Here is a 24,654-nt window from a genome sequence, read left to right on the forward strand (position 1 = left end):
ATCTTGGGAATTGGTGCATATACTTGGCCTTGGTCAGTGTGATTTACCAAAGGGGTGATTTACGGGTTGTGAAATTTCCAACAAGTTGTCGTGGGTACAGAGAAAAAGCTGGATTATGGTCTCATGGCTTGGATGTCCAATGCATCAAAGATGGAGCCAACCATTTTCACTTAAAATAAAGCCAGCAGCATGTCAACCATTGGTGTATTTGACTCGGATTATTTGTCTGCTAAAGTATGTATTTAAGGAATAATACTAGATTATGTTTAAGTAGTTACAGGTTGTTATAGTTCATTCGCTTTAGTCTGTCACTTCTGCTAAAGATAGGTTTACTAAGTTCCATACAGTAGGTCCTAATTTATCAGGAGATGTACAGATGGAATTTAGCTAGCCATGAAATATATGTGGAGGAAAATTAAGAGGACGTTCTATAACCAGTATACCTTGATTAGGGTATGGAGGCAAATGGAACAGAATATAAAAAACTATTATACTCTTTCAAAAACTCAGCTCCGTACATCTTTGATTCACCAATAATGAAGGCAACTTAAGTATTCATTAATTCCTTTCTACCTTTGCATACTCTGACACTCGAATTGTCACTGGTGAGCACTAGAAAATATAGTTGTTAGCTTCACCCCCGTCCGTATAACAGAATACCAACATTCAATTCAGTTTCCATTCTCCCGTAAAGGTATTTCTAAGGTTGTCACAATCTTTGTTCACTGTGTAGGTCTTTCAAATAAAAGCTTCCATAAGCTGCTTTATTTTGCTCCTAGCCTTCTATTATAGTCAAGCTCCTTATATTGGCTGTCCGCATAAGACTCAGTATTCACACCAAGTTTGTTCGAAAGGACTATAGCCTATTTTTCCATGACTCAATACGATTGTGCCTTCATTGCTGCTTACATGCTTTTTTTATAAATGTAAGAATCCCACTTCCATCTCTTTGATCGCCCCTCCCCCCACCTCCCAGAAAGGTGCAACTAAACCCAGGGCGCCTCATAATCCTTATTTATACCAATAAGTATAGAAGTACGCTCCATTTTACTATCTATTTCTTTGGCAACTTTCAGACTTGGATGTCCTAGCTTTTCATCGGAATCATCAGTCCCTCGTCCATTACACTGGTAACCACGCTCCTCCGGGCTGCAAAATGCATGCCTCCATTTATTTCACATCAGGTGCAACTGATATTAGTGTGTGATAAGTTTCCTTTCTAATGGGAGTCTTCAGATCCGAATGGAAACACCGATGTAAAAGGCACATTACTTTTCCCTGTTGTTGTGTGAATTAACAGTCCTGTCAAGTATCACGCATCAGGTGTGATACTAACGCATTTCAGTGTGGTAATCCGCATTACCGCACTGAAATAATTTGTCACGCATATTCATAGTGTCTCAGAGATGTTACTGCAAAATAATAAATGGGGCAGGAATCAGCGCGCCAGCAGCGCGTCATGCCCTGTGTGCTATAATATTCTTCAAAATCGCAATTTCCCCGCGGTGCAACTCTGGCTGTCAACCTGACGTCACGGGGCCCAGTCAGTTTACGTGCTGGCCGGCGCCGGGGGGACCATCGTCACATCCTGATTTCTGAGCGGGGAGCCGGAAATCAATTTGTAGAGGGAGGGAGACGGCTGGTTGCTGAATGTGTTCGCCGCCCCGCCCGCAAGCAATTGTTCTCGCAGCTTCCTGCTGCATCTCGCATCGGCCCGAGCCGGGCCGCAGTATGCTCTCAGCTGCTGCACCCTCCCAAATTTAAGTGTTGCCGCAGCTGAGGGAAGGAGTCAGTCACCCGCGATGCAGCGGCCTCCAGGACAGTCTGTCACTGACTGGGCCGGCCCCGCTCGGGTCTCACTGGACATCCGGGACGAAACCTCTCCCTTAGGAAACGTGAGTGATAAAAAAAAACAAGTTTAGCATTTACTCTTTCATTTGTGAGAAGTGCTGCACCACGTGTCGGCCGTTTGTTTTCTTGGTGCTAAATGTCAATACCAACTTCAGTGAGGTAATGGTATCTGTCACTGCGCTCGTTTTTAATACAATTAAGAATATGCCTTTAAATTATTCCACGGTGGCGCTGGGCCGATGGGGTCATTGAGCCGCACTGTGACAAAGTTGTGGTGGCAATCAGCACTGCTCGCACCACAGGGATTATTTAAAACATGTGAGCCCTGCCACCTGTGACCCTCCCGATCCCGAACCATAGACCATGAAGGCTGTGGAGCCCTGAGTACTCAGTTGTGCACTTTGCTGCTTAGCTATGTTTTAATCATGCCCAACCCGCAGCGACATCACATTCTGGTACTGCTGCCGGAGCTGGTGTTCCCTCCTGGTTGTGACAAAATCATGGCAGCGCTGCTCAAAGTGCCGCCTGGCTCAGGCTGCAGTGAATTAAAAATCGAAATCCTGATCATGACCATCCCCTCCACTCCCCCCGTGAAGTGAGAGGGAATGACTGTGCAGGCCAGGACTGGAGTCTGAGGAAGCAGGCGGGACTCGGAATCTGAAGTAAATCAGATAAACACTGTGTTACCTACCTGCTTTTTTGTGTAAGCGGCAGCTGATCTTACCTATAATATGTGTTTTTAGTGTAAGCGGCAGCGCGTTATCAGCCGCCTGCAGTGTTGCTGAAGTTCTGCCCTGGGCATGGCTGCAGACTCGAGGCGGCCTGTAGGCCACAACCAAGTGTGTGCTGCCTCACAGAGTCTGAGGCTGCCTTGCCCAACATGCCCGGGTTGCATGCTGCTGTCTGCCGCCAACGTTTTCATTTCAGCCAACAGCACCAACTAAACACGTTACTATAGGGTGCTTTTACTAACTTGTAATTTTGACCAGGAAGCAGTAAATTGTTAACATGAAATTAAACACAATTCACGCATTACTAGTGTGAACCAAAGCACAAATATTTGTGCAGTTCTCTGCATTGCTTTGGTAAAGAGTCCAATCAAAGGAGATTATTATGCACACCTGAAAGCACGGCTTGAGATGTCAGACTCTTGGGGGTGGTTCTGGTTCCCCTTAACAGTAGCATTAGAAACTATATAAAGTGAAACTCTGAAAGGAACCCAAAGTTTTCTAAGTATGTGCATTCATGCTTTGCCATCCCTGAACACTACTTCCAAGAATAACTACAACATTTAAATCATTTAAATGCTGATTCTAATATGGGAAGTGTTTCATCCAACATTTGGTTTATGTTCATTTTAACAGAACAAAACTGAAAACTTTTTTATTGCAACATGGTATCTATGTTACTGTGCATTTCCACTTGAACTCAACTGTCTTAGCCGGAATTACGATGACAGTTGACGTATGTTTATATATTTTTTTCTTCATGTGGTATTGTGAAGTTTGTGTTTTAAAACCCTGCCCCTCAGTCCACACCCATGGGCTCTTCTTCTTTCGTTCCAGAGGTAGGTGCAAGTTACATTTTGCGAGTACCTATTGCTTTAGGTATTTTAGGGCTGTAGATTACTAATTGGACGAATAAAACCGTCTTGTATACTCTTCCTTGTGCACATAGTTTAGTCTTGCTCTATCTGGTTGTAACCTATGTGAGATTCAGCCTCACTCGCCCGATGCTTGTCCCATGCGGAGTGTCAGTGACTACTGTCTAATAAGGTTACAAGGCCACTTTCATTTCTGGTGCTATACAGCAATTTTAAATCCTCTTAAGAGTTTCCTGTTGCTCAAATGGGTGTAATTTCTGATAATTAAATGTTTCCCTGGTCTTCATTGCTTGCTTTTGCTTGCGAGAAAGTGTCACTCATAGTCGTTGAAATGTCACTCATAATTACACAAAAATTATGAAAATGTCACACATAGCAATCTGAAACCTTGGCAGCTATGAATTAATAAGTACGAGATGCATAGCAGGGTATATTTTTACAAGACTAGACTAGGCCCAATTTCAGCAAAAACAGAAAACAAATTACATCTTTCCAATGACCTCAATCATGGGTCCCGAACACTGCCCTATAGAATACAAGCATTGGCATAGCCAATAGGTCTCGCCTTTGGGACCTTATAAGTGTTTAGTTATCCAGCACAATATCCTTGGTGCAACAACATCAACTGTTGCATGGCTGAACACTTATAAGGTCCCAAAGGCGAGACCTATTGGCTATACCAATGCTTGTTTCATCAGTTCTCACCTCTCGCATTCTCTTTTTAACTTAAGCATGTAACAAGGTTGTCATATTAAGTCCATCTTTCATCCAAGGCCTTCCTGGTCCGATGGTAGCCCTAACTTTTGATTCATAATACGTTTATGGTGCAGCTTGACAAACAGATGTACTTAACAAATTCCATTAATGGAGTGCCCATTCTTTACCACCGCCCAAACCGGCACAGCCAAGGATACCGGTTTTCTTCTAACTTTTGCCTCAAGGTGGTCGAGTGTCAGACTCGGGTCTTTCTGCCACAAGCTCAGTTAATAAGGCTTGGGTGACTTACATGATGTCGCAATGCTGCATTCAACCAGGACAAAAGCCAGATCAAAACCCTTCTCGCTTGGCTGTGGGTAATCAAGGGCTGCAAGATGGCCAATGGTCCTCCCAGTTCTGGCCCAATGCATGTATTAGGACATTTTATATATACATTTTATATGATGAATTGACCTGGTCCAACTAATGCTCGTCCTCACTGTTTTGTATTGTGCAAAGCATCCTGTGTACTGAAAGGTCGTCCAGTGTCGTGGTCCGAGCTTCTAGCCAGGGCCTTTTGTCTAGGGGTGGGCGTTTAACTGCGCTCCGTTGGAGGAGTTCACAGAGTTTTAGCGCACAAAAAGAACTCTGCCAATCTCCAAGGAGCAGAGTTTACTGGTGCCGCCTCCCAACCTAATGCCGCATGTCTGCTGCCACCCACTGTCCAGGCCGGGAGGCAGATGTTGCTTCTAGTTCTAAGCTTCGATATTCGTATGTGTTTTTTCCCTCTCTAATGCAGAAATGCATTCATCCTGCTGCAGCTTCATTTAGACCTCAAAGTGCATGCGAGTCACTTTCTGTGCAAACATGCATTATTTGTAAGTGGAAGCCTTCTCTGTGCACTTGCTTCCACGGCGTCTTCATGCTTTCGAGTGTGGCCTCCTGATTACTATAGGCCACACATTATAAGGCACGGACTTCTGCAGATGCTGCAATGAAACTGACGAGTAATCAGGGACGACGCGTTTTGCCTGGGTTAGTTTTGCCTGGGTTAGTGGCTCGTTAGGCACCTGATGGCCAGCATTATCTATTCTGCAACAGTTGCTTTAAAAAAAAATAAGCCAGGGTGACGGCGCCACGCATTTGCTAGGGCAGTCCTCCCTTTTCAGCACCTGTTCTGGGCTCCAGCAAATTTCAGAACATTTAGTACAGACCCAGTTTTCCGAGAGCCCTTTGCACGTGCCGTAGTGCAGAATGAATTAGCAGCCGCTAGCAGTGTGTGTAAAAGGTGCAATGGATTGCCCGCCCACTGTCTGCGTTCTCTCTGACGATGAGCGCTGTCAATCAAGCCACCGTGGGCCCCTGGGCGATGCCAAATTACAGCCGTGCATTTCTGTGAGAGAAATGTCTCGGTTTTTGGTTCTCAGAACCTGCGCCTCCTCACACTAGCCCTGCGCCGACTCCGACAATACTGGGGATCAAAGGAGAGGTCGGAACCAGAACAGACAGACGGAAAGGTTAAAACACAAAGTAAAAGAAACCGGCTCTTTGGACTACTGCATGAGACCGGAGGACGCGGCACCCAAGTGCACAACTGAGCGAACAGCTGCGCTGACCGGATCAGCCGGGCTCGGATAAGAGTGCATTAAGCAGGAGCCGCGGAGTTCATTTGACTTGTCAACTTAACCCTTGCAGTCCCCCTCCCCCCAGGCACGGCGCCAGCAGAGGCGCGGCTCCTTACGTCAGAGCTGGAATGACGTGGTCACGGCATGGAAGAGGAACCGGGGAGTCCCCTAGCTGACGAGCCTTCGGTTTCTGATGTTACAATGACGTAAAAGCAGTCCTGCCAAGTATCACGCATTTGGCGTGACGCTAACGCATTTCAGTGTGGTGTTCCCGCATCACCGCACTGAAATGCATGGTCACGCATTTTTACTCTAACCTGACAGAGCTGAAAGTGGCTGCATTAACCTACGCCAGATGCTAGCGCATGCTCCAGCTCCCCTGACACAAGTGTGCTGTGGCCCGGCCCGGGTAAAGCAGACTTCGCTTGGCTGCAGGCTCAGTGTGTAGCAGTTAAAGATTCGACGTCATGTGCACTGCTCTCAGTGCTACAATGTTATATTTGATGTGCCCTGGAGATCCGGGCCCTGCCTGCCACCTAGCTGCCGCAGTTTAAATATATAGGGCATTGTGCGTGGCGCCGTGTGGGGACGCGACGTCACGTCCTACAGACAGGGTGCGCGCAGGGCGTTACATACATTTTGTAAAGACATTTGAGGTGGAGGCCGGCTCCTCAATGGTTAGCGGGTGGCGCTGGAATGGGGCTCGGCTGCCCAGCAAGCTGATCCGGGCCGGGCCGGGCCGCCCGCACTGTGGGGCGAAATAATATTTAACGATGGATTAAAACTCACGGGTGTAATTCCCGTACTTTCATGGTAGCTGAGAATGCATGACTCGACTGAGAACGGTGGGTGCAACTGAACAGAATTGTCGCTCTACTAGCCTCACAAAGTGCGCTATGGCGCAAGTGGGGAGCGGCGGCTGTAGTTTAAATAAAATAGTGGCTACAGGGAGTGGCAATGGCAGCGGTGCGCTGCTGACACCATGACCGTGGGTCTCGACCGGTGGATCAGTTGAACTCCGGCGTCCGCACGGACTGTGGCAGCCTGTGGAGTTCTTCCCCAGCAGTACACCAGCCCTTCCTGTAATCATGCCGGGCCAGTGCTTGCTGAGGTGGGAGTTTTTGCAGCGAGGTGCGGCCTGCACAATTAACGTTACTGAAGTCTACTCATAAAGTAAGTTGTGCCTCAGTCAGCGAGGTATTTCTCTTTTCAGTGTACAGTACTTTACATTTTATTAATAGCGCTAGTGCGCCAACAGCGCTGCCGATCCTATTACTTCACGTGGTCAGTACCTCCTATTCTGTGTCGGTGTAGTTGCTCTGTGACAGCCTGTAAGTGAAAACAAATATGTGAAGGAGCCCCCCTGTTCATCTGGGCAGTGTGCGGGCTCAGCATTACTTACATTATGTTATGAAAGTTAGACTGTTGCAGAGGGCGGCCTGCTTTGAAATTGTTCAGCAGTCACACTAGCACATTTAAATTGATTCCAACCCCTCGTTATGCACATGCTCTGACTGACTGCATCTACTCTCCATGACGGCGTTTTTGTATACAGGTTTACATTTTATTTTCAACAGGCTGTTTTACAAATATTGACTTTGCTGAAATTTACAGAAGCGTCCTTTTGTTAGTAGTGGTATGGCAATGACTGTCAATGAGTGGTGCAGATCTGAGTCCTCGTTGTGGTTAACAGTAGGATCAGCTTAAAAGGGGCACTAGATGCTTTAGTTTTCTGGTGCTTTCCAGCAGTTTTTACATCTTCTTCAAGTGTCTTGTTTCTCAAATGGGTTGTAATTGCAGATATTTATATGTTTTCCTAGTCTTCATTGCTTGATTTTGCTTGCAAAAAGTGTCACTCATATTCGTTGGAATGTCACTCCTAATTGAACTGAAATTATTTAAATGTCACACTTGGCAATCTCAAACCTTGGCAGCTATGTAAAAGTGGCCTACACTGCTCCCAGAAGAAGGGGTGCGAGTGCGACAGCATTTTTGTTTTTAAGTCCGTCCTCTGTGACTGTTTAGCCCGGTGAGTTTGGGAGGGGGGGAGTGTGCGTGCGTGCGTGCGTCTGTCTGTGCGTGTGTTGTGTGCGCCTGCGTGTGTGCCTGCCTGTGCCTGCGTGTGTGCCTGCCTGTGTGCCTGCCTGCGTGTGTGCCTGCCTGTGCCTGCGTGTGTGCCTGCCTGTGTGTGTGCGTACCTGCCTGTGCTTGCGTGTGCATGTGTGCATGTGTTGTGAACAGCCGGCCGGGATCGGAGCGCGTGACCTGATCCGATCCCGGCCGGCTGCGTGCTCGTGACAGTCTGTTGTCTCTGCCTAGTCCTTGAACGGGAAAAGGACTGAAATGATAACAATAGATCGCTTTGCGACAGCAGGGGCTTTCGCCCCTGCATTCGCAGGCGCGACCTAAAAAGGACCTCAAACTAAATGTTTTACGCTACTCCCAGCTGAGAGATCTTGAGGCAACATGAGTGAATTCAAGTTTTACTTGCATTTGCTTGGAATTACTTTAGAAAACAAGTTGGACAAATGAGCCAAGAAGCCCTTTAGCAGACACGCTGGGTTTTCTGTGTAGTTCGGTGCAATCCGTTGATGGACAAAGCGAAAAAACACGTTTTCAGGTTATTTCAGGTCTTTAAAGAGCACTCTTCATATCTCATTGAAAGAGGCATGGTGTTATCTCGGTGTAGAAATCTTCCGAAAATGTTTTCAAGTCTTGGTAGGCATATGGACAGTAGGGGTGTAGGCTGGAAATACTGACCCAAATGTCGACGGGACAGAATATTGTTACAACAATATCAAAGGACAAAATATTGAAAGCTAAGTGTCTATGTATTTTCTATAACTGACTCAGCATATTCGTATCTCGGTGACATACATATTTTCAATGACACTAGTCATGGAGACTGATCTCAAGTGCCCATGTGATGAGTAGGGGTGCAAGTTAGCCAGGGGATTGGTCATGAGGGGCAGTTGGGCATTGTACTGGGTCTTGAATTGTGCCATCTCCTGCAGCAGACAACAATGGAGTGCCCAAGGATTGGGGAGATAGAATCACAGACGTTTTTTTAACCACCTGTGATGACACAACCTATTCACAGCTTTTGAAGCATAATATGATGAGCATAAACCACGCGCTGTGGAGTTCACCAACAACAAATATCACAACGTTGCTACAGTTAATTCTTCAGTGCATAAGGTGTGTGTGGGAAAAGTTTTGCAATACTAAACCACATTGTCAATCATCTCTGGTTGCAAAAAGTAGCGTGCGCAATTTAGGTAAGTCTCTCTGACCACAAAATACCATTTGAAAACAGAACTTAAACAATAAAAAACATACAAGGACAATCAAAAGTCTGTCATCTGCATGTGCCTTGGGGATTTTGCAAGCACTCCCTCTGCCACAGAAAAAATTGAGCAGGAAATGGGCTATCGTATAAAAACAATGCTTGTTTTCATTAGGAGAGACCAATTTTACAAAGTTTATTTATTCATAAACAAACTCTTGTTGATGCTGGCCAGCAACGAGAAGTAGGCTAAAGGCACATCGTCCTCTGAGTAAATGGCAGGACATGAAGAAAAAGCTGAAAGAGAAAAGAGTTCGTACTAAGGACAGCGCCTTGAGACCCTCACTGGCGAGTAGCGCGCTTCACAATTACCTGATAAGAACATACGCCCACATGCATCAATGTTCCCGTTTGCGAATTCTTAATTGCGAAAATTAAGGAATCGCAATTAAGAATTCGCAAACGGCTACGCATCAAGAAATCGCAATTTTTTTGCGATTTCTTAATTTTCCTTAATTGCGATTCACAATTTGCGAATCGCAATTAAGGAAGCCCTTTCCATTGATTCCTATGGGCCTAGAGGCCCATAGGAAGGAATGTGAAGGCATTCTCATTTTGCGATTCGCAATTAAGGAATCGCAAAATGAGAATGCAATTTCAAGGGTGCAGGGGGGGGTCCAAAGGGCATGTGTGTGTGTAAAATGAAACTTTCAAAAATGCACTTTTGTGCACTTTTGACAGTTTTCGCAAATTACCATGAAGGTTAACTTCATGGTAATTTACCACTACCTTTTTGCGATTTCGCAATTTAAAAAAAATCATGCATTGTATTTAAGAAATCGCAAAATTGCGATTTCTTAAATGCAATCGCAATTTAAGAAATCGCAAATAAATTGTGATTACTTAAATTGCGAAAAAAGCAAAAAGCTTAATGCATCCCAAAAAAGGGATTTGCATTCGCAAACGGCCGAATTTTGCGATTCGCACCGTTTGCAAATGCAAAAACCCTTGATGCATGTGCCCAATGGAGCGGACGGAATGCAGGCAAGAGTGCAGTAGGTGCAGTGGTGCCAAGGTATCTGAGGGGCCCACCTCTATCATAGCGGTTTATTTTATTTTAAAGCGCTATCATACTGGAGATGGGGAGGCCCCGTGCTGTGATAGCATAAGGACCCATAGCCGCCTTGCTACGCAGCAGGCCAGAGTCAGAGCAGAGGTTCCTAGTGACGCTCAAATTCACCGCCAGGGATGTCCTCTACAAAGCCGCATGCTGAAAGGCTTTGGGGGTCCTATATTTATACAAACACACAATACAAGCACGCGGTGAATTCGGAGACACCGGTAAGCACGTCTGACGAGACCACGCACAGGCCGCTCAGAATAACGCCGGGACACACTGGGCGAACAAGGGATTAGGGTCGCCAGCAGACACCACACGGCTCATCTCCGCATCCTTTGGCCGCGCAGAGCATTTATGCCGCGAGGATCCCGTTACGGGTTTATTGTCCATGGAAAGAATGCGCGGGCTATTTTCTGCAGTTTAATGACAGGAAACGGCCGGGGAGCGAGTGAGTGGTCTTTTGGGAGCAAGAGGGGGTGGGCGGAAAGCTGTGTGAAGAGAATCTCTCAGGGCTCGTCTCGGACTTACCATCCACCAGGACGTTGCAGGCGCACTCCGCCTTGCCAGCGCCGTTGGCCGCTATGCACGTGTACACGCCCTCGTCCTCGGGGAAGGCCTTCTCAATGACGAGGGAGCACAGGGCATCTGTGAGGGGGAAGGAAGCAGGAGAACAGGTCAGCAAAAACATAAGTGGCACAGTGACACTTCTGAATAAAGAACAATGCAGTTAACGGTTTCTATAGTGCAGAGAACCTTAAGTGGGCCGGGTCCCTCCGGTTCTAAGACCCGGTTGGTATTAAAACTGACTGAAACAGGTCCCTAACGCGCCCTGTATTAGTGTCCTTTATAAAAAAGAAACTATATCTCAAAAATGACATTCAAAACCATCAAGGTAATTAATGTTAGTGAGGTAGTCATTTACATTTCATGTTTTACTTAATTTATTTCCATAAGAGCATTTGCTTGTTCTAGTTTTTCTATAGTTTTTTTCTTTCAGCATATTAATCTTGTATTGTGCATCTTGGGTTGCCTACAGGTGTCCGAGTTCGGGTTGTTGGTGGGAGTTTACAACGGGTCATGATCATGAGAACTGGGGTTGAGGCTGAAGGCAGTGCGAGGTTCTTCCAGTGCCTGTCAGTGGATCATAAAGGTGTACAGAACACAAGCTCATTCATTCCTTGGCCTCTCTACAATGGGCATAGAACAATGGTGACAAGCCATTTATAAATGTGATTCTATGCTAAAGTGTGTGAAAGAGGTACATAACTGTCTAAAAATTGTCAGGGTGAAATTAAAAGGAAATTAAGTGCTTACTGGTAAACTTGTGTGGTGTATGGGGAGAGAAATGTCATGCAAGGTATGCACAGACAAGAGTGAGAATAGGGTGCGGAACAGGAAGGACATGAGGAGTAAAATACGCAGATGGAGGAATTCAGCAAAATACCGGGGAGAAAAAGGGTGAACATGTCTAATAGAAATTCTGCACTGCAGATCACAACCCCTTCTACAGTCCCCAGTAATGTTCAATTCACATTCTCTCATTTTCCATAATGTTAATATTTACAGCTCTACTTTTTGAAATGATATCATTGTTACTCATTTATCTGATACTAATAACAAGCACTAGCCAAGTCAATAGGTCTGTCTTGTTTTAGGTGTGTGTCTAATTGCGTGATGTGTCTAGACGCCATTACCCTCCCAGAGAGGCGTGCAAGTGCTAGTCAGGTGGCATGGTATGTAAAGCACAGAATTTTAGTGTACAGGTTTTAAATCACACCCTTAATTGCATGGGCCGAACTTTTTGGAAAGGGTTGATAGTTAAGCTTCTTTGGCCATGCCCGTTTTAGAGAACCCAACCTTTTTCACCCCACTTAAATACCTGATAGTATAAGCCACAAACGGAATTGTCTCATCACTAAAAGTCGAGATATTTTTACTTCTAAACTCTATTCTTTGTGCTCAATTACCCCTTGTCGACCTTGGGTAGTAAATGCCCGATTAGTTCATTTCTGGACATGAAGGTGTGATTTGGAATTTACATAGAGACTTCTTTCCTAGAGGTTTACGCAACTCTTGCTGGAAATACATTGTCACCTTTGTTTAAAAGGGCAAGTTATTTCAGCCCGCCCGCCAGACAAAAGGGCCAGCTTGAGGGCAGTGCAACGAGTGCCAACGCACAGGGCGCCAAGCTCAGGGGTGGTGCTGTATTATGATATGTCTGATGGAGCTAAAAGCATCTGCTGCAGAGTTCCTTGTTCACTCAGCAATTTTCATGCAATAATGTCAAGATACCTCTGCTGATTAATGTACCTGTTGGAGAGAGTTCGGAGTTTTCTCTAATCACATTTTTAACTCACCATAAAGTAGCCCTGAAGGTTAATGTGCCTGGTGAAAAACAGGAGTTCCATGCAGACTACAGAGTTGTTTTCTTATGTAGACAGCGCAGTGGTTTACTGCTTACGTCACAGATATCCTTTAGTTACTTGCACAGAATGCACAAGCCGGCCTGCCTCTCCAGGGGTGCCACCTGCAACTGCACCATCCAGCTAATGAGGTATCCACAAGCAGTGTCATATTGCAAAATGATGGAGCCCTCATGCACAATGTAACCAGGGGTCCCCAAGTATCCCATATCTCATAGATATTAATTTCCGCCTTTAAAGCGGCAACTCTCATATTCAACTGAGGGAACCTTACATCACATTGTGTAGGTGAAAAATCTGCACCGGCACAGTCGACATTAGACAATGCAGGTGCATTGATTTCTGTCATATGGAAGTGTTCAAAAAGTACAAAAAACAGGTGCAAAAGCCTGCAGCAGCAGCTGTCTTAGGGCACGCATGACACTTTTGTTTATAGTATGCCTGGTGTCACTGTAAACAGGAATAGCCCTGATGGGCTAATTACAAAGTATTTTAACACATAAACATTGGTAGGTTCTTCAGAAAGTTATAGCAACAAGCCACTTAAGTGTCTCGCAGCGTGGGTGGTGTCCTTAGAAGTTGCTAAGTGCTGAAAAGGCCTTAGAAAAGACCTGCAGAGGGTCTAGCAGAGAATAACTGTCATGCGGTGAAGGAGCATCTATTTGTCTTATTTTTCCCTTCCAGTGCTTATGATTGAATATTATCCACCTGGGGCCATATTACAGAAGTGGCCTGGGGACGCAACACTTGTTTACACACACTTTTTGCACCCTCAGGGCACTTTGGTATTACAGAAGGGGCTGCAGACTCTTGTGTGGCCCCTTCTATAAAACGGATAGCACTGGTGCACATGTGGCACCAGCACTACCTCAAGAGAGTGTCCCCTCATTTGCATGGGCTCGTGGTCCCATGCAAATGGAGGAACCTCTTTACCTCTGTGCCTGTGACTTTTTTATGGATGCGGGAGCAGAGGCAAAGAATCTGTCAGGAGGCACATTGACAGTGTGCTACAAAAAGGTGGCACACTTTCAGTACACCCAGAGAAGGCAACCCTCTGGAGGGGGTCAAAATGGTTCTATGGACGACCAAGACATCTCCTTACAGGCAGGTCCAGTCACTCACTGCACCCGCCTGCAATGGGATCTCTCTTCCCTCTTAAAAAGTGCAAGTAGGTTACCGCCAGCACAGTGAAACTCGGAGCGGCTTTGAAGCAGCTGCTTCATACTTCACTTGAATGACCTGCCTCCAGGACAACAGGAGTTCACGGCTGCCCTGAGGGCAGTACATTCAAACTAATATGGCGCACTTTCCCTGTTTGCACACGGTGCACCGGTTTTAAGGTGCACCATGGTGCAAACAAGCAAAGTACGCCCTCTTTGTACTAGTGCCCTTATCATAACAGTTGTGTATGTTTCAAATTATGTTAAGTGACACATTTTACTTAAATTTGTTGTACATGATTAGGATTTGTATTTTTTAAACATTTTAATTTCTATATAGTTACTTTCATTTGTATATTTTACAGCTTCCATTTGTGTATCCTGGTCTGCTGATGCTTTGATTGCGATGAGCTTATATAATGAATATACATATAATACCTACACATCTGACATATGAATCCAATAAGACGTCAATTGGGGTTGTAGAATATCATATACTGAAATATCTTGTAACATATATTGTTTACAAAAATATTGTGCCATTGGTATAGTTTTTCTGTAAACGCCAACATGGTGATATTATTGTACACATCAATGTTTAGGTTGGATGATATTTTGAAAGTGACATTCTGCTACCATGGGGTCAAATGATGGGAACAGTGTACTTAGTATAAGTTTAACCAAAGGTGATGATGGACAGAGCGTTGACAATACAAACATTCACCCCCAGTCAACTGATCTGGGTTTAATCCATCACCGTTCTTTAGCTCACTCCACCACCCCAGTTCAGACATGGCCATATGCAAATCAGTCTGACCCTGTGCCTCATGGGAACAGTACAGCCCGAACTGCCAAGCCATGCCTTCCCTGGACCGGAATCAAGCTTCCCAGGACCGGTTTCTGGCATTACAGCCGTCTTCAACCGGGCTTGCTTGACTCCAGTGGCAAAGGTAGCAAGGGACTCACGTCTGAGCATACCCTGCCAACTTAGGGCGAACAAAGAAAAACCAAAGGTGATGATGGACGGAGCGTTGACAATACAAACATTCACCTCCAGTCAACTGATCTGGGTTTAATCCATCACCGTTCTTTAGCTCACTCCACCACCCCAGTTCAGACATGGCCATATGCAAATCAGTCTGACCCTGTGCCTCATGGGAACAGTACAGCCCGAACTGCCAAGCCATGTCTTCCCTGGACCGGAATCAAGCTTATAACCAATAATTGTTGGTTATAAGTTGAGGACAAGTACATTGGACCCCTATAAATATCGTCCTTTTTAGGTCCCCCTTTGTTGTTTCAACCGGAATCAAGCTTCCCAGGACCGGTTTCTGGCATTACAGCCGTCTTTAGCCGGGCTTGCTTGACTCCAGTGGCAAAGTGAGCAAGGGACTCACGTCTGAGCATACCCTGCCAACTTAGGGCATGCTCAGACGTGAGTCCCTTGCTCACTTTGCCACTGGAGTCAAGCAAGCCCGGCTGAAGACGGCTGTAATGCCAGAAACCGGTCCTGGGAAGCTTGATTCCGGTCCAGGGAAGGCATGGCTTGGCAGTTCTGGCTGGACTGTTCCCATGAGGCACAGGGTCAGACTGATTTGCATATGGTCATGTCTGAACTGGGGTGGCGGAGTGAGCTAAAGAACGGTGATGGATTAAACCCAGATCAGTTGACTGGGGGTGAGTGTTTGTATTGTCAACGCTCCGTCCATCACCACCTTTGGTTTTTCTTTGTTCGCCCCAAGTTGGCAGGGTATGCTCAGACGTGAGTCCCTTGCTCACTTTGCCACTGGAGTCAAGCAAGCCCGTCTGAAGACGGCTGTAATGCCAGAAACCGGTCCTGGGAAGCTTGATTCCGGTCCAGGGAAGGCATAGCTTGGCAGTTCGGGCTGGACTGTTCCCATGAGGCACAGGGTCAGACTGATTTGCATATGGTCATGTCTGAACTGGGGTGGCGGAGTGAGCTAAAGAACGGTGATGGATTAAACCCAGATCAGTTGACTGGGGGTGAGTGTTTGTATTGTCAACGCTCCGTCCATCACCACCTTTGGTTTTTCTTTGTTCGCCCTAAGTTGGCAGGGTATGCTCAGACGTGAGTCCCTTGCTCACTTTGCCACTGGAGTCAAGCAAGCCCGGCTGAAGACGGCTGTATTGCCAGAAAACGGTCCTGGGAAGCTTGATTCCGGTCCAGGGAAGGCATGGCTTGGCAGTTCGGGCTGGACGGTTCCCATGAGGCACAGGGTCAGACTGATTTGCATATGGTCATGTCTGAACTGGGGTGGCCGAGTGAGCTAAAGAACGGTGATGGTTTAAACCCAGATCAGTTGACTGGGGGTGAGTGTTTGTATTGTCAACGCTCCGGTCATCACCACCTTTGGTTTTTCTTTGTTCGCCCCAAGTTGGCAGGGTATGCTCAGACGTGAGTCCCTTGCTCACTTTGCCACTGGAGTCAAGCAAGCCGGGCTGAAGACGGCTGTAATGCCAGAAACCGGTCCTGGGAAGCTTGATTCCGGTCCAGGGAAGGCATGGCTTGGCAGTTCGGGCTGGACTGTTCCCATGAGGCACAGGGTCAGACTGATTTGCATATGGTCATGTCTGAACTGGGGTGGCGGAGTGAGCTAAAGAACGGTGATGGATTAAACCCAGATCAGATGACTGGGGGTGAGTGTTTGTATTGTCAACGCTCCGTCCATCACCACCTTTGGTTTTTCTTAGTATAATTTTGCCTAAGTCTAGGGAGGAAGGGCCTGTTCACAGAGGAATAATCATTTGATACATTGATAGCCATCGACAGTGAAGTTAATTATTCTAGAGGTCCTTGATCTAATCAACTTGTGAGTTCCTTAATTCAAATAGAGTATGTGAATGTTCCTTTGCTACTTTTCGGGGCACAATAATATACAAACATCCATCTGCTGTATGACAGAGGCATGCATGGCTAAACCATGCGTACCTCTACCACTCAGCCTGAACCACAAATGTGTCTTAGCTACGCATTCCTTTACCACGCATTTTCATCATAAAGGCATGAATGATAAGGGGTATGCGTGGTTAAGGATTGCCACTACTCAACCCCGCCCGAAGCCCTAAAATTTGAATCCCTTACCTTACCCCCCACCCTGAGGCCTAAACCTGCACTGCCCTTAAAACTACTCCTTACCCCAAACTGAGACCTCACCATGTCTCCCCCACCCTAAGCCCTAATATTCAAACCCCCCTACATCGCCCCCCCCACACTGAGGCCTACACGTGCCCTTAAACTACCCCTTCCACTCCCACTGCCCTGAGGCCTATATCAATGCCTCTTAGCGACCCCCCCCCGGCCCTGAGCCCTAAAACCACCCCATCTCCTACAAACTCCCCCAAACCCAGTCCTTAAAATGACCCCGACCTGAGCCCTAAAAACCTGAACCCTTTCCAAAAGTACCCCGACCCCTGAAAGTGATCCCCACTCCTAAAAAAGCCCCCCCAGGGGTTCAGGCAAGCGTGGTTAGGCTTGCGGTGTACCGGAACACGTGGCTCTGCCCGTGTTGTTCCGGGCGTTCCCCAATCAATTGTATCCCCTCTTCTCCATGCATGTTTTTCCTAGTTAAATTTGCACGTGGCAAAACCAAAGAGCGTGGTTTTCCCACAAAACACGTAATCCCTATTTGGATGAAAACTCTTGATTACTATACAACTTGGATAGAGGTCCTCAGTGACCCTTTGTGTAGCACACACATAAAAACTCAGTTCTGTTAGACAAAGTAGTGAGGCACATAGAAGTAATTTGGTTTGCCAAGAATTAAACATTTTATCCTAGTGGGGCAACCACAATTACAACTCTTATTCTTCTAGTTCCAGGTCTAAAATGCAACAGGTTGCAATTTAGCCAGTAGATCACCATTTTCCTCCTAAATGTGAAAATATTGGACAGGGAGGTTCCTTAAACTCAAGTTGCCATGCTATAGTTGAATCACATTTCATTCTTGAAAAACACAATCTGAGTCAAAAATTAAGTGTTTTCCCAGAAAAACAGTAAATGATAGGAATTACACTGTTAATTATAACCAGACCAATGCACATGGCCTTTTGTGCTTCATTTTGTTAAAACAGCCATTTTTCGGTTGACTGTTTTCATAGAGGCATGTCTAATATGCCTTTTTTCATGGGCCTGCTTATGGATCAAATGTTTTATTAAATAGATTTTAAAATTAAACTCCACCTACATCTGCTGGCCAGCAGGTCAGTAAACATGCACACCATAATAATTTAACGCCCAGCCTCCAGTAGTAAAACATATAATGAAAGACTCCCAAAAACACAAACGCAACCTCACACCTTCCCCCTTTCACTGCTTGGTTATGAGCTTTCACCGCATTAGCCTGTTCTAGAGAATATCTTATTCTTTTAATTCAATTTGATTTTAGATTTATAAAGTGGGACGTATGCCAAAGGCGTCTTGGCGCTGTACATCTGCTACGAATCCTCTACAACATGCCTAGTCAGAAATGAAGATGAGAGAGTAAAAAAGCCAGGTTTTCAATGTTTCCGGAACTTCTGCAGATTGGATTGTCCTCTCAGCATCTCAGGCATAGAATTCAAAAGCTTAGAAGTATGGTACACTAAACATCTGCTGCCCCAAGAGGCTCAATAAATTCTTGGTAATAAAAATTTCTTTGAAGCCGCAGATTGCAGATCCCTTTTAGGTTGATAGCAAGAACATCTTTTCTTATAAATGTCAGGACATTTCAATGAAGAACTATATGGGATGTGCAAAGTGCCTTAAAGGCTACCCTTTTCTTGACATGGAGCCAGTGAAGTTTAGCCAGAGTGGTCAAAACAGGATCGAACTTCTTAACATTATAAAGTAGGCGTGCTGCTGCATTCTGAATTTTTTGCTGTTTTTATAATGGCCCTTGCTGCATGCCCAGATATAGGACATTGCAGTAATCCATTCTCGAAAAAACTAGAGTAATGATAACAGTCTTCCTGAGATCATATGGTATGAAGGGAAGACCCTTCTTTAAGGATTTTAAAACAAATAAGCATGATGACATAATCTGGTTGGTCTGTTATACAAAAATGAGTCTGGAATCTAACAGAATACCCACATTTCTCACTGATGGAAGAGGAGTAGGCAAAGCACCCAGATCTTGAGACCACCATGTGTTGTCCCAAACGGAGACATCTTTACCAAAGATCAGCACCTCTGGCTTATTTGAGTTAAGCTTAAGACAGTAGGTGCTCATCCATTTCACTATGGCAAGCTGTTAAATCGCTCAGCTACTTCCTCTATGCCATTGGTGACAGATACCACTATTTGGGGATCATCAGCATTGGATATAGTGGAGAAACCAAAAGTTCTTATCAATGTGGCTAAAGGGGCCACGTATATATTAAATAGTGTGGGACTTAATGATGACCCCTGTGCGACGCCACATGACCAGGTGAAGGATTTAGAGGAGAAATCTCCCAGGGCAACTGATTCTTCCCTATCGTCAAGGAAGGAACAGAGAAGACTAAAAGCTGACCCTCCAATTCCTACTTCTGTCAGCCGATGTTTTAACACTGAATGACTAACAGTGTCAAAAGCTGTGGACAAGTCTAAAAGCATTACCGCAGTCGTCCGACCTTTATCCATTATGTCTCAAATCACCTCCGTGGCTGCCACCAAGGCCGATTCCGTATGTGGGATTTCATAAACCTAAACTAGGCCTCGACCAAGATCTTATTTTGATCCGGGAATTCTAAGATTGAAATGTCTAAATATGTCTCTAATTTTTTTTGCTACAAAACGGAGACATGAGATTGGGCGGTAGAACTTCTCTTCATTGGGGTTTAAAGAGGATATTTTTAATAATGACATGATTGATGCCTGTTTCAATTTCTTAGGAAGCTTTCCTACCCTAATAACAGTATTCAACTGTGCAGCAAGAGGTTTGGCAATACATCCCCCCCCAATCTCAAGTAGCACTCTAGGAGGGCACGGATCGACTCCCCCCCCCCGCCCGCCCCTCTCCGATTTGATGGTTAATATCAAATTTTCTACACACACAGGTGTCATGAGTGGAAAATTATGGAAAGTCAAACGATTTTCTTCTGAAGGATGTCTCTTGTCCGATGGACACCCATCCCTCTGGATCACACTTAACTCATCATAGACATCCTTAACCTTTTTCTTTGCCAATTCATCACAGAGCTGTTTACTTGGGAGTCTTCGGCTAACATAGGACAGGCGTGACAGCATCTGAACTGTTTGGAATAATTCCCTAGGAGAGTTAGCAGCCAATCTAATCTTATCTGAGAAGAACTTAATCTTTTGTGCTTTTATCAGGTATTTATACTCCTAAATAAATGCTTTGCATTTTGTCATTTCTACTAAGGAATAATTACTCCTCCAAACTTTTTCTTTTTTGACTCTCAACCAAATCTACAAATTTCCGCTTCATGCCCCTTCCAATGCCTACTTAATTGACACCAACCCTACAGTTCAAAGCACTCTCAAGCATTTGGAGCAAGTAACCTCCCTGAATTAAGAAGCCAGTAACCACAGGCAAGGTTTTCTTAGAGATCCAAATTGTTCTCCTCTATCCTGCAGTCGTCATGGATATCCTTCCCATTCCAAGTAGTTCCCATATCCTGTAGTTAGGTGCTTCTTCTTTGCAGCAGAACCCCAGCACAGTGTGCATGGCTTCACGCAGGAGCAAAGTAATCAAGCGACCTCTCTGAGTGTGTGCCCTTTAAGAAAGTCCATCCACTAGCCCTTAGAATAAAAGTTTTGCCAAACAGCCATTTTATGCTGAACATTAAGTCTGTCTCATCAGTAAATTCTAACCAGCATGTGTTATACTTTGGACACTGTCAGTATATGTGAAAAGAGAGCTCCTACTGCCATATCCCCTCCAGCACTCAGCATTTCTTGCCCTATCCCATGTGTGTATTCTGGCTGGTGTATAGCACCAGTATAGAGCAATTTTAATGAGTGTTTACTTTACGGTCGCTTGGGAGGCGCTACTCCCAACACTAGTGAAAAACGAATTTTATACTTTATCAGTTAGTTTGCGCCCTAGCTTAACCTCCCAGCTTTAGCTTGATCTATGAAGCACCAATGTTCCTCGCTGTCCTTCGTATTCCTCTCCAGAACTCACCTTAAATGTGCTGCACAATAGCAATCTATGATGTGTGGCATCCCTACCCCTTGGGGTATTGATACATAGTACTTGTGGCTATTCTAGCCTTCTTCCACCCCCACACAAAGGTATTAAAAATTGTTGAATCTTCTTCTGCACCTCCTGTAGTGGAAGGACCTGTGCCAAATCAAGAAATCTTGGTAGTGCAGACATTTTGAAAGCGGCATTCTGCCCCATCCATGATAAACCCCTGTTACGCCATGATTGCAAGTCTGCCTACAATGTGCATAATAGTTCTTCATAATTTTCCTGTGCCATTTTAAAGATTTTTTACAAAAAAATCTATTTCACGTATTTAAAAAAAAAATGTTTTACATGAACATCTTGGCGGTTCTGTTACAGGGTTAGCAGAGTTGTTACAGGCACATTTTATACTTAGAAATGCAGAGACGTGTAAGTCCCATATGTTGGGCGGAAATGGGGTTGTAAATTTTCACTCCCAGGTATGCAATTTACTTCTTTGTCTATGCGAAGGGAAACTGCATTTGCAGTTCTCTTCTGCATCAAGGGGATTGACAGACTGAGAATCTAAGACTTTTGCAGATTAAATATAAGTCAAGATATTTTGTCAAAGGTGTCCAATTCAGTTAACAAGAATGGTAGTGACATGATAGGCTCCATCCGAGAGAGTAGCATATTATCTACATAGAGACATACCTTGTGCTCGGATTCACCCATTCTAATGCCCCAATTGCATCCATCCCCCATATTCTATTCACCCAGGTTGCATTGAAAGCGCACACGGAAACGTCGACATTGGGTACCCTTGCCTGGTGCCTCCTGCTGTTGGGAACAGCTCAGATGTTTCTACATGGTCTACCACTATGTACCCTGGTACTACATAAGCCCGCGAGCGAAACCGCGACTCAAAGCCATTGGTCTCTAGTACCACTAGAGGAATGGTCAATGTACCCTGTTCAAATGCTTTCTCTGCATCGACTGACAGACGTGGAGCTTCTTTCTGTGAACTCCTCACCTTATTTAAAATATGTAATACCATCTTAGTGTTATCTGATGCTCCCTCTAATGGGAATAAACCCAGCCTGGTTCGGGTTGATGAGGCTCTGTATATGCAGGCCCTTTCTGCAAGCCAAGATGCCAGTGAAGAGCTTCACACCTGTATTCAAGAGTGATTTTTTTTATTTGAAACATACTTCATTAATTTTATGTAAAGTTGCACCTTGCGTAAGCTCTGCTGCAATTGGTATATAACTTTTGTAACATAGGTACAATGGGCTAGAATATAAATATCTCCACATTTTACATTCGAGGTACAGGTAATAGCCTGTTTGGGGTATTGATATTTTACTATCAACCAATTGCATCATCTGTTTCAATTGTATGTTGTCCGACAAAATCAAATAAAAACAAAACATTTTTAAACTACCCACCCCCTTCCCTCTGGTCTGGCTCCCCCCCGGTTGAGATGATTCAGACCCGAGATTCTGCCTTGTTCCATATATACTTCATGTGGGGATCTCTGACTTGGGTATATCGTTCAAATTGTCAAGCCCCGCATAAAGCAGGGGGATGGGGAAGACTATCACTGGCTCATGCTGGGGGGAGGGGGCAGCTTACACTATGTGCGGTGTTGTATAGGGGAATCGATGGCCTTAACTGCCTCCAGCGTCAGGCCCCATTCCATTGAAATAGGTGTTTTTCGCAACCCACTGTATTCCTCCCGTCTAATGACTGCACTTTTTGCTCCACCACATCGGGCCATCTATCCACGCCAATTGAATACTGTTCGGGGATGGGCCAATTTCCAACTCATTGTAATGGAGCACTTTGCTATGAGCAGGCCCAGACCAGCGAATCAGAGCTGCACTTTCTGTGACTTAGAGCGACAGTATATTCCTAGTATGAAACGCTCTACTGTGTACCAGTTGGGGATTCCTGTGATATTTCCTATAATTTGTGCCTCTGAGGCGTGAGCACGTCCATAACATATGCAAAATGCCCACCTCCTCTGCCTTGCATCTAGGGCAACAGACATACATGTTGGGGTGTATGCAATTGAGACGATGCAGGGCGAGTAGGCCTTGTGGAGAATCATATATTGTATTAACTTGAATTTGGCGTTACGGGACTCCTTCTTAGGGTAGAGAAGAGAGGACCGGTCCCTGTCTGTTAGGTCCTTCCCAAGATCTCTGGACCACTTTTCTCTAACAGTCGTAAGGGAAGTCCCTTCGTGAGCCTTGCCGCCCCTGTACAGCCATCTTATGAGGTGGCGTTCCTCGCCCATGAGATATACAGCATATATTAGCTCGTGTGCAGGGGGTTCCTCGCCAGTTGCTGCTCAATGCCTGTATTCAAGAGTGATATTGAAAGAAAAGAGACACAGTTAATCATATCCCTCCCCGGCTTGGGCAGAACCGCCACCATTGCCTGATGATCCTGCCCAAAGTTAAAAAGATGGACCAAGATGGGCACAAACAATGGGTAAAGGAACTTATAAAATAGGGGTGTAAACTTGTCTGGACCATGCGCCTTATTAAGTTCAAGCCTAGAAATGCTAATGATCATTTCTTCCAATGCAATGGTTTATCTAGGAGAGTGGCTAATGCTCCTGTGAGACACATGGCATTTGCCTGCTTCAAATACATCATCTCATCAGCCACTGTTGTTGCTGAATTTAGCATATAGTAATCCCAAAATGGATGTCCTATTTCCACATCTTTGTGAACCAACACACCCTCCTTAGTCTTGATAGAGGCTATTCTGTCTCTGCACACGTGTTCCTTAGTTTACAAGCCAGAAGCCTTAACACCTTCTTCCCTCCCCCTGTAGTAGCTATGCTTCAATTGAACGACATATTCAGCATAGTCCATATCGATTGCTCGCAACGATGTCCGCAATCCGTCCAACTGATGTCACATCCGCCATACCCCACTTCTCCTGTAGACACCTTGTAATGAACAGATCTTCAATTTCATGGGCGTTCCGAAAAAATGCATTGTTTCCATCTCATGTTAATGGATAGAGACCATCACAGTTTTTTCCACTAATTGCACACAGATTAGTCAGGACATACTTAAGCCTCATGATGATTGCACTATATGAAAGCTGATTTTTGACTGGATTTCTGTGATTAGTGTAGCACACATAATAAACCATTAGACACCTAGAAACAACAACATTTGAGCAAATCACCACAGGTCTCACAACATAAACACAAATATGCAACAGAGTTGAAAATTAAAACTCCCTTCAAAAAAGCAGCCTGTTAGGAGATATTAGGAGAGGAAAATTGCCCATCAGGAGGCAATTTTGCCACCTGGGCGCATGAACTAGGAATCAACTATCTATACTTCTCAAATATACAGAAGATCACATTCAATAGAAGAAGTAATGAGCCAAAAATAAAGTCCTCCGTAACTCAGAGTACAGTCATTTCTCCATTTAATTTGAAGAGTTCCTGCAAGCCATACAGACGTCAGATATAAAAGTCCAAAAATAATCCTGGACTAGACTGTGAACAGTCTGGGATTCCTAATGTTGCTGGCACCTGACCTACTGCAGACAACATGCCACGTTTATTGACCTGGAAGAGGCTTAAGTCGGTAAGCTTTCATAGCACAATGATTCCGTAGACATAATCCAATTCTGCACTGTCGGCTCACCAGCTCCCGCTGCAGACTGATGCTGAGGACTATCATACAACACTCTCCTTGCAAGAACAGCTCTCTCCACTACAGTGCCCATGTGATCATCCAATCAC

At 45.1% G+C, this 24,654-nt stretch overlaps 1 protein-coding gene across 2 annotated transcripts in view; it reads right to left on the minus strand.

Annotated features, from left to right (window-relative positions):
• Positions 1 to 24,654, minus strand: part of MYLK (myosin light chain kinase) — a 1,918,108-nt gene that overhangs the window by 535,229 nt on the left and 1,358,225 nt on the right. For both annotated transcript variants that reach the window (XM_078682035.1, XM_078682036.1), the window contains one exon: positions 10,710 to 10,826. In XM_078682035.1, coding sequence (XP_078538161.1) covers positions 10,710 to 10,826 — 117 coding nt within the window. The remainder of the gene's footprint in view (positions 1 to 10,709; positions 10,827 to 24,654) is intronic.

Source organism: Lissotriton helveticus, chromosome 3_1 (genome assembly GCF_964261635.1).
Source record: "Lissotriton helveticus chromosome 3_1, aLisHel1.1, whole genome shotgun sequence".
Taxonomy (NCBI): Eukaryota; Metazoa; Chordata; class Amphibia; order Caudata; family Salamandridae; genus Lissotriton; species Lissotriton helveticus.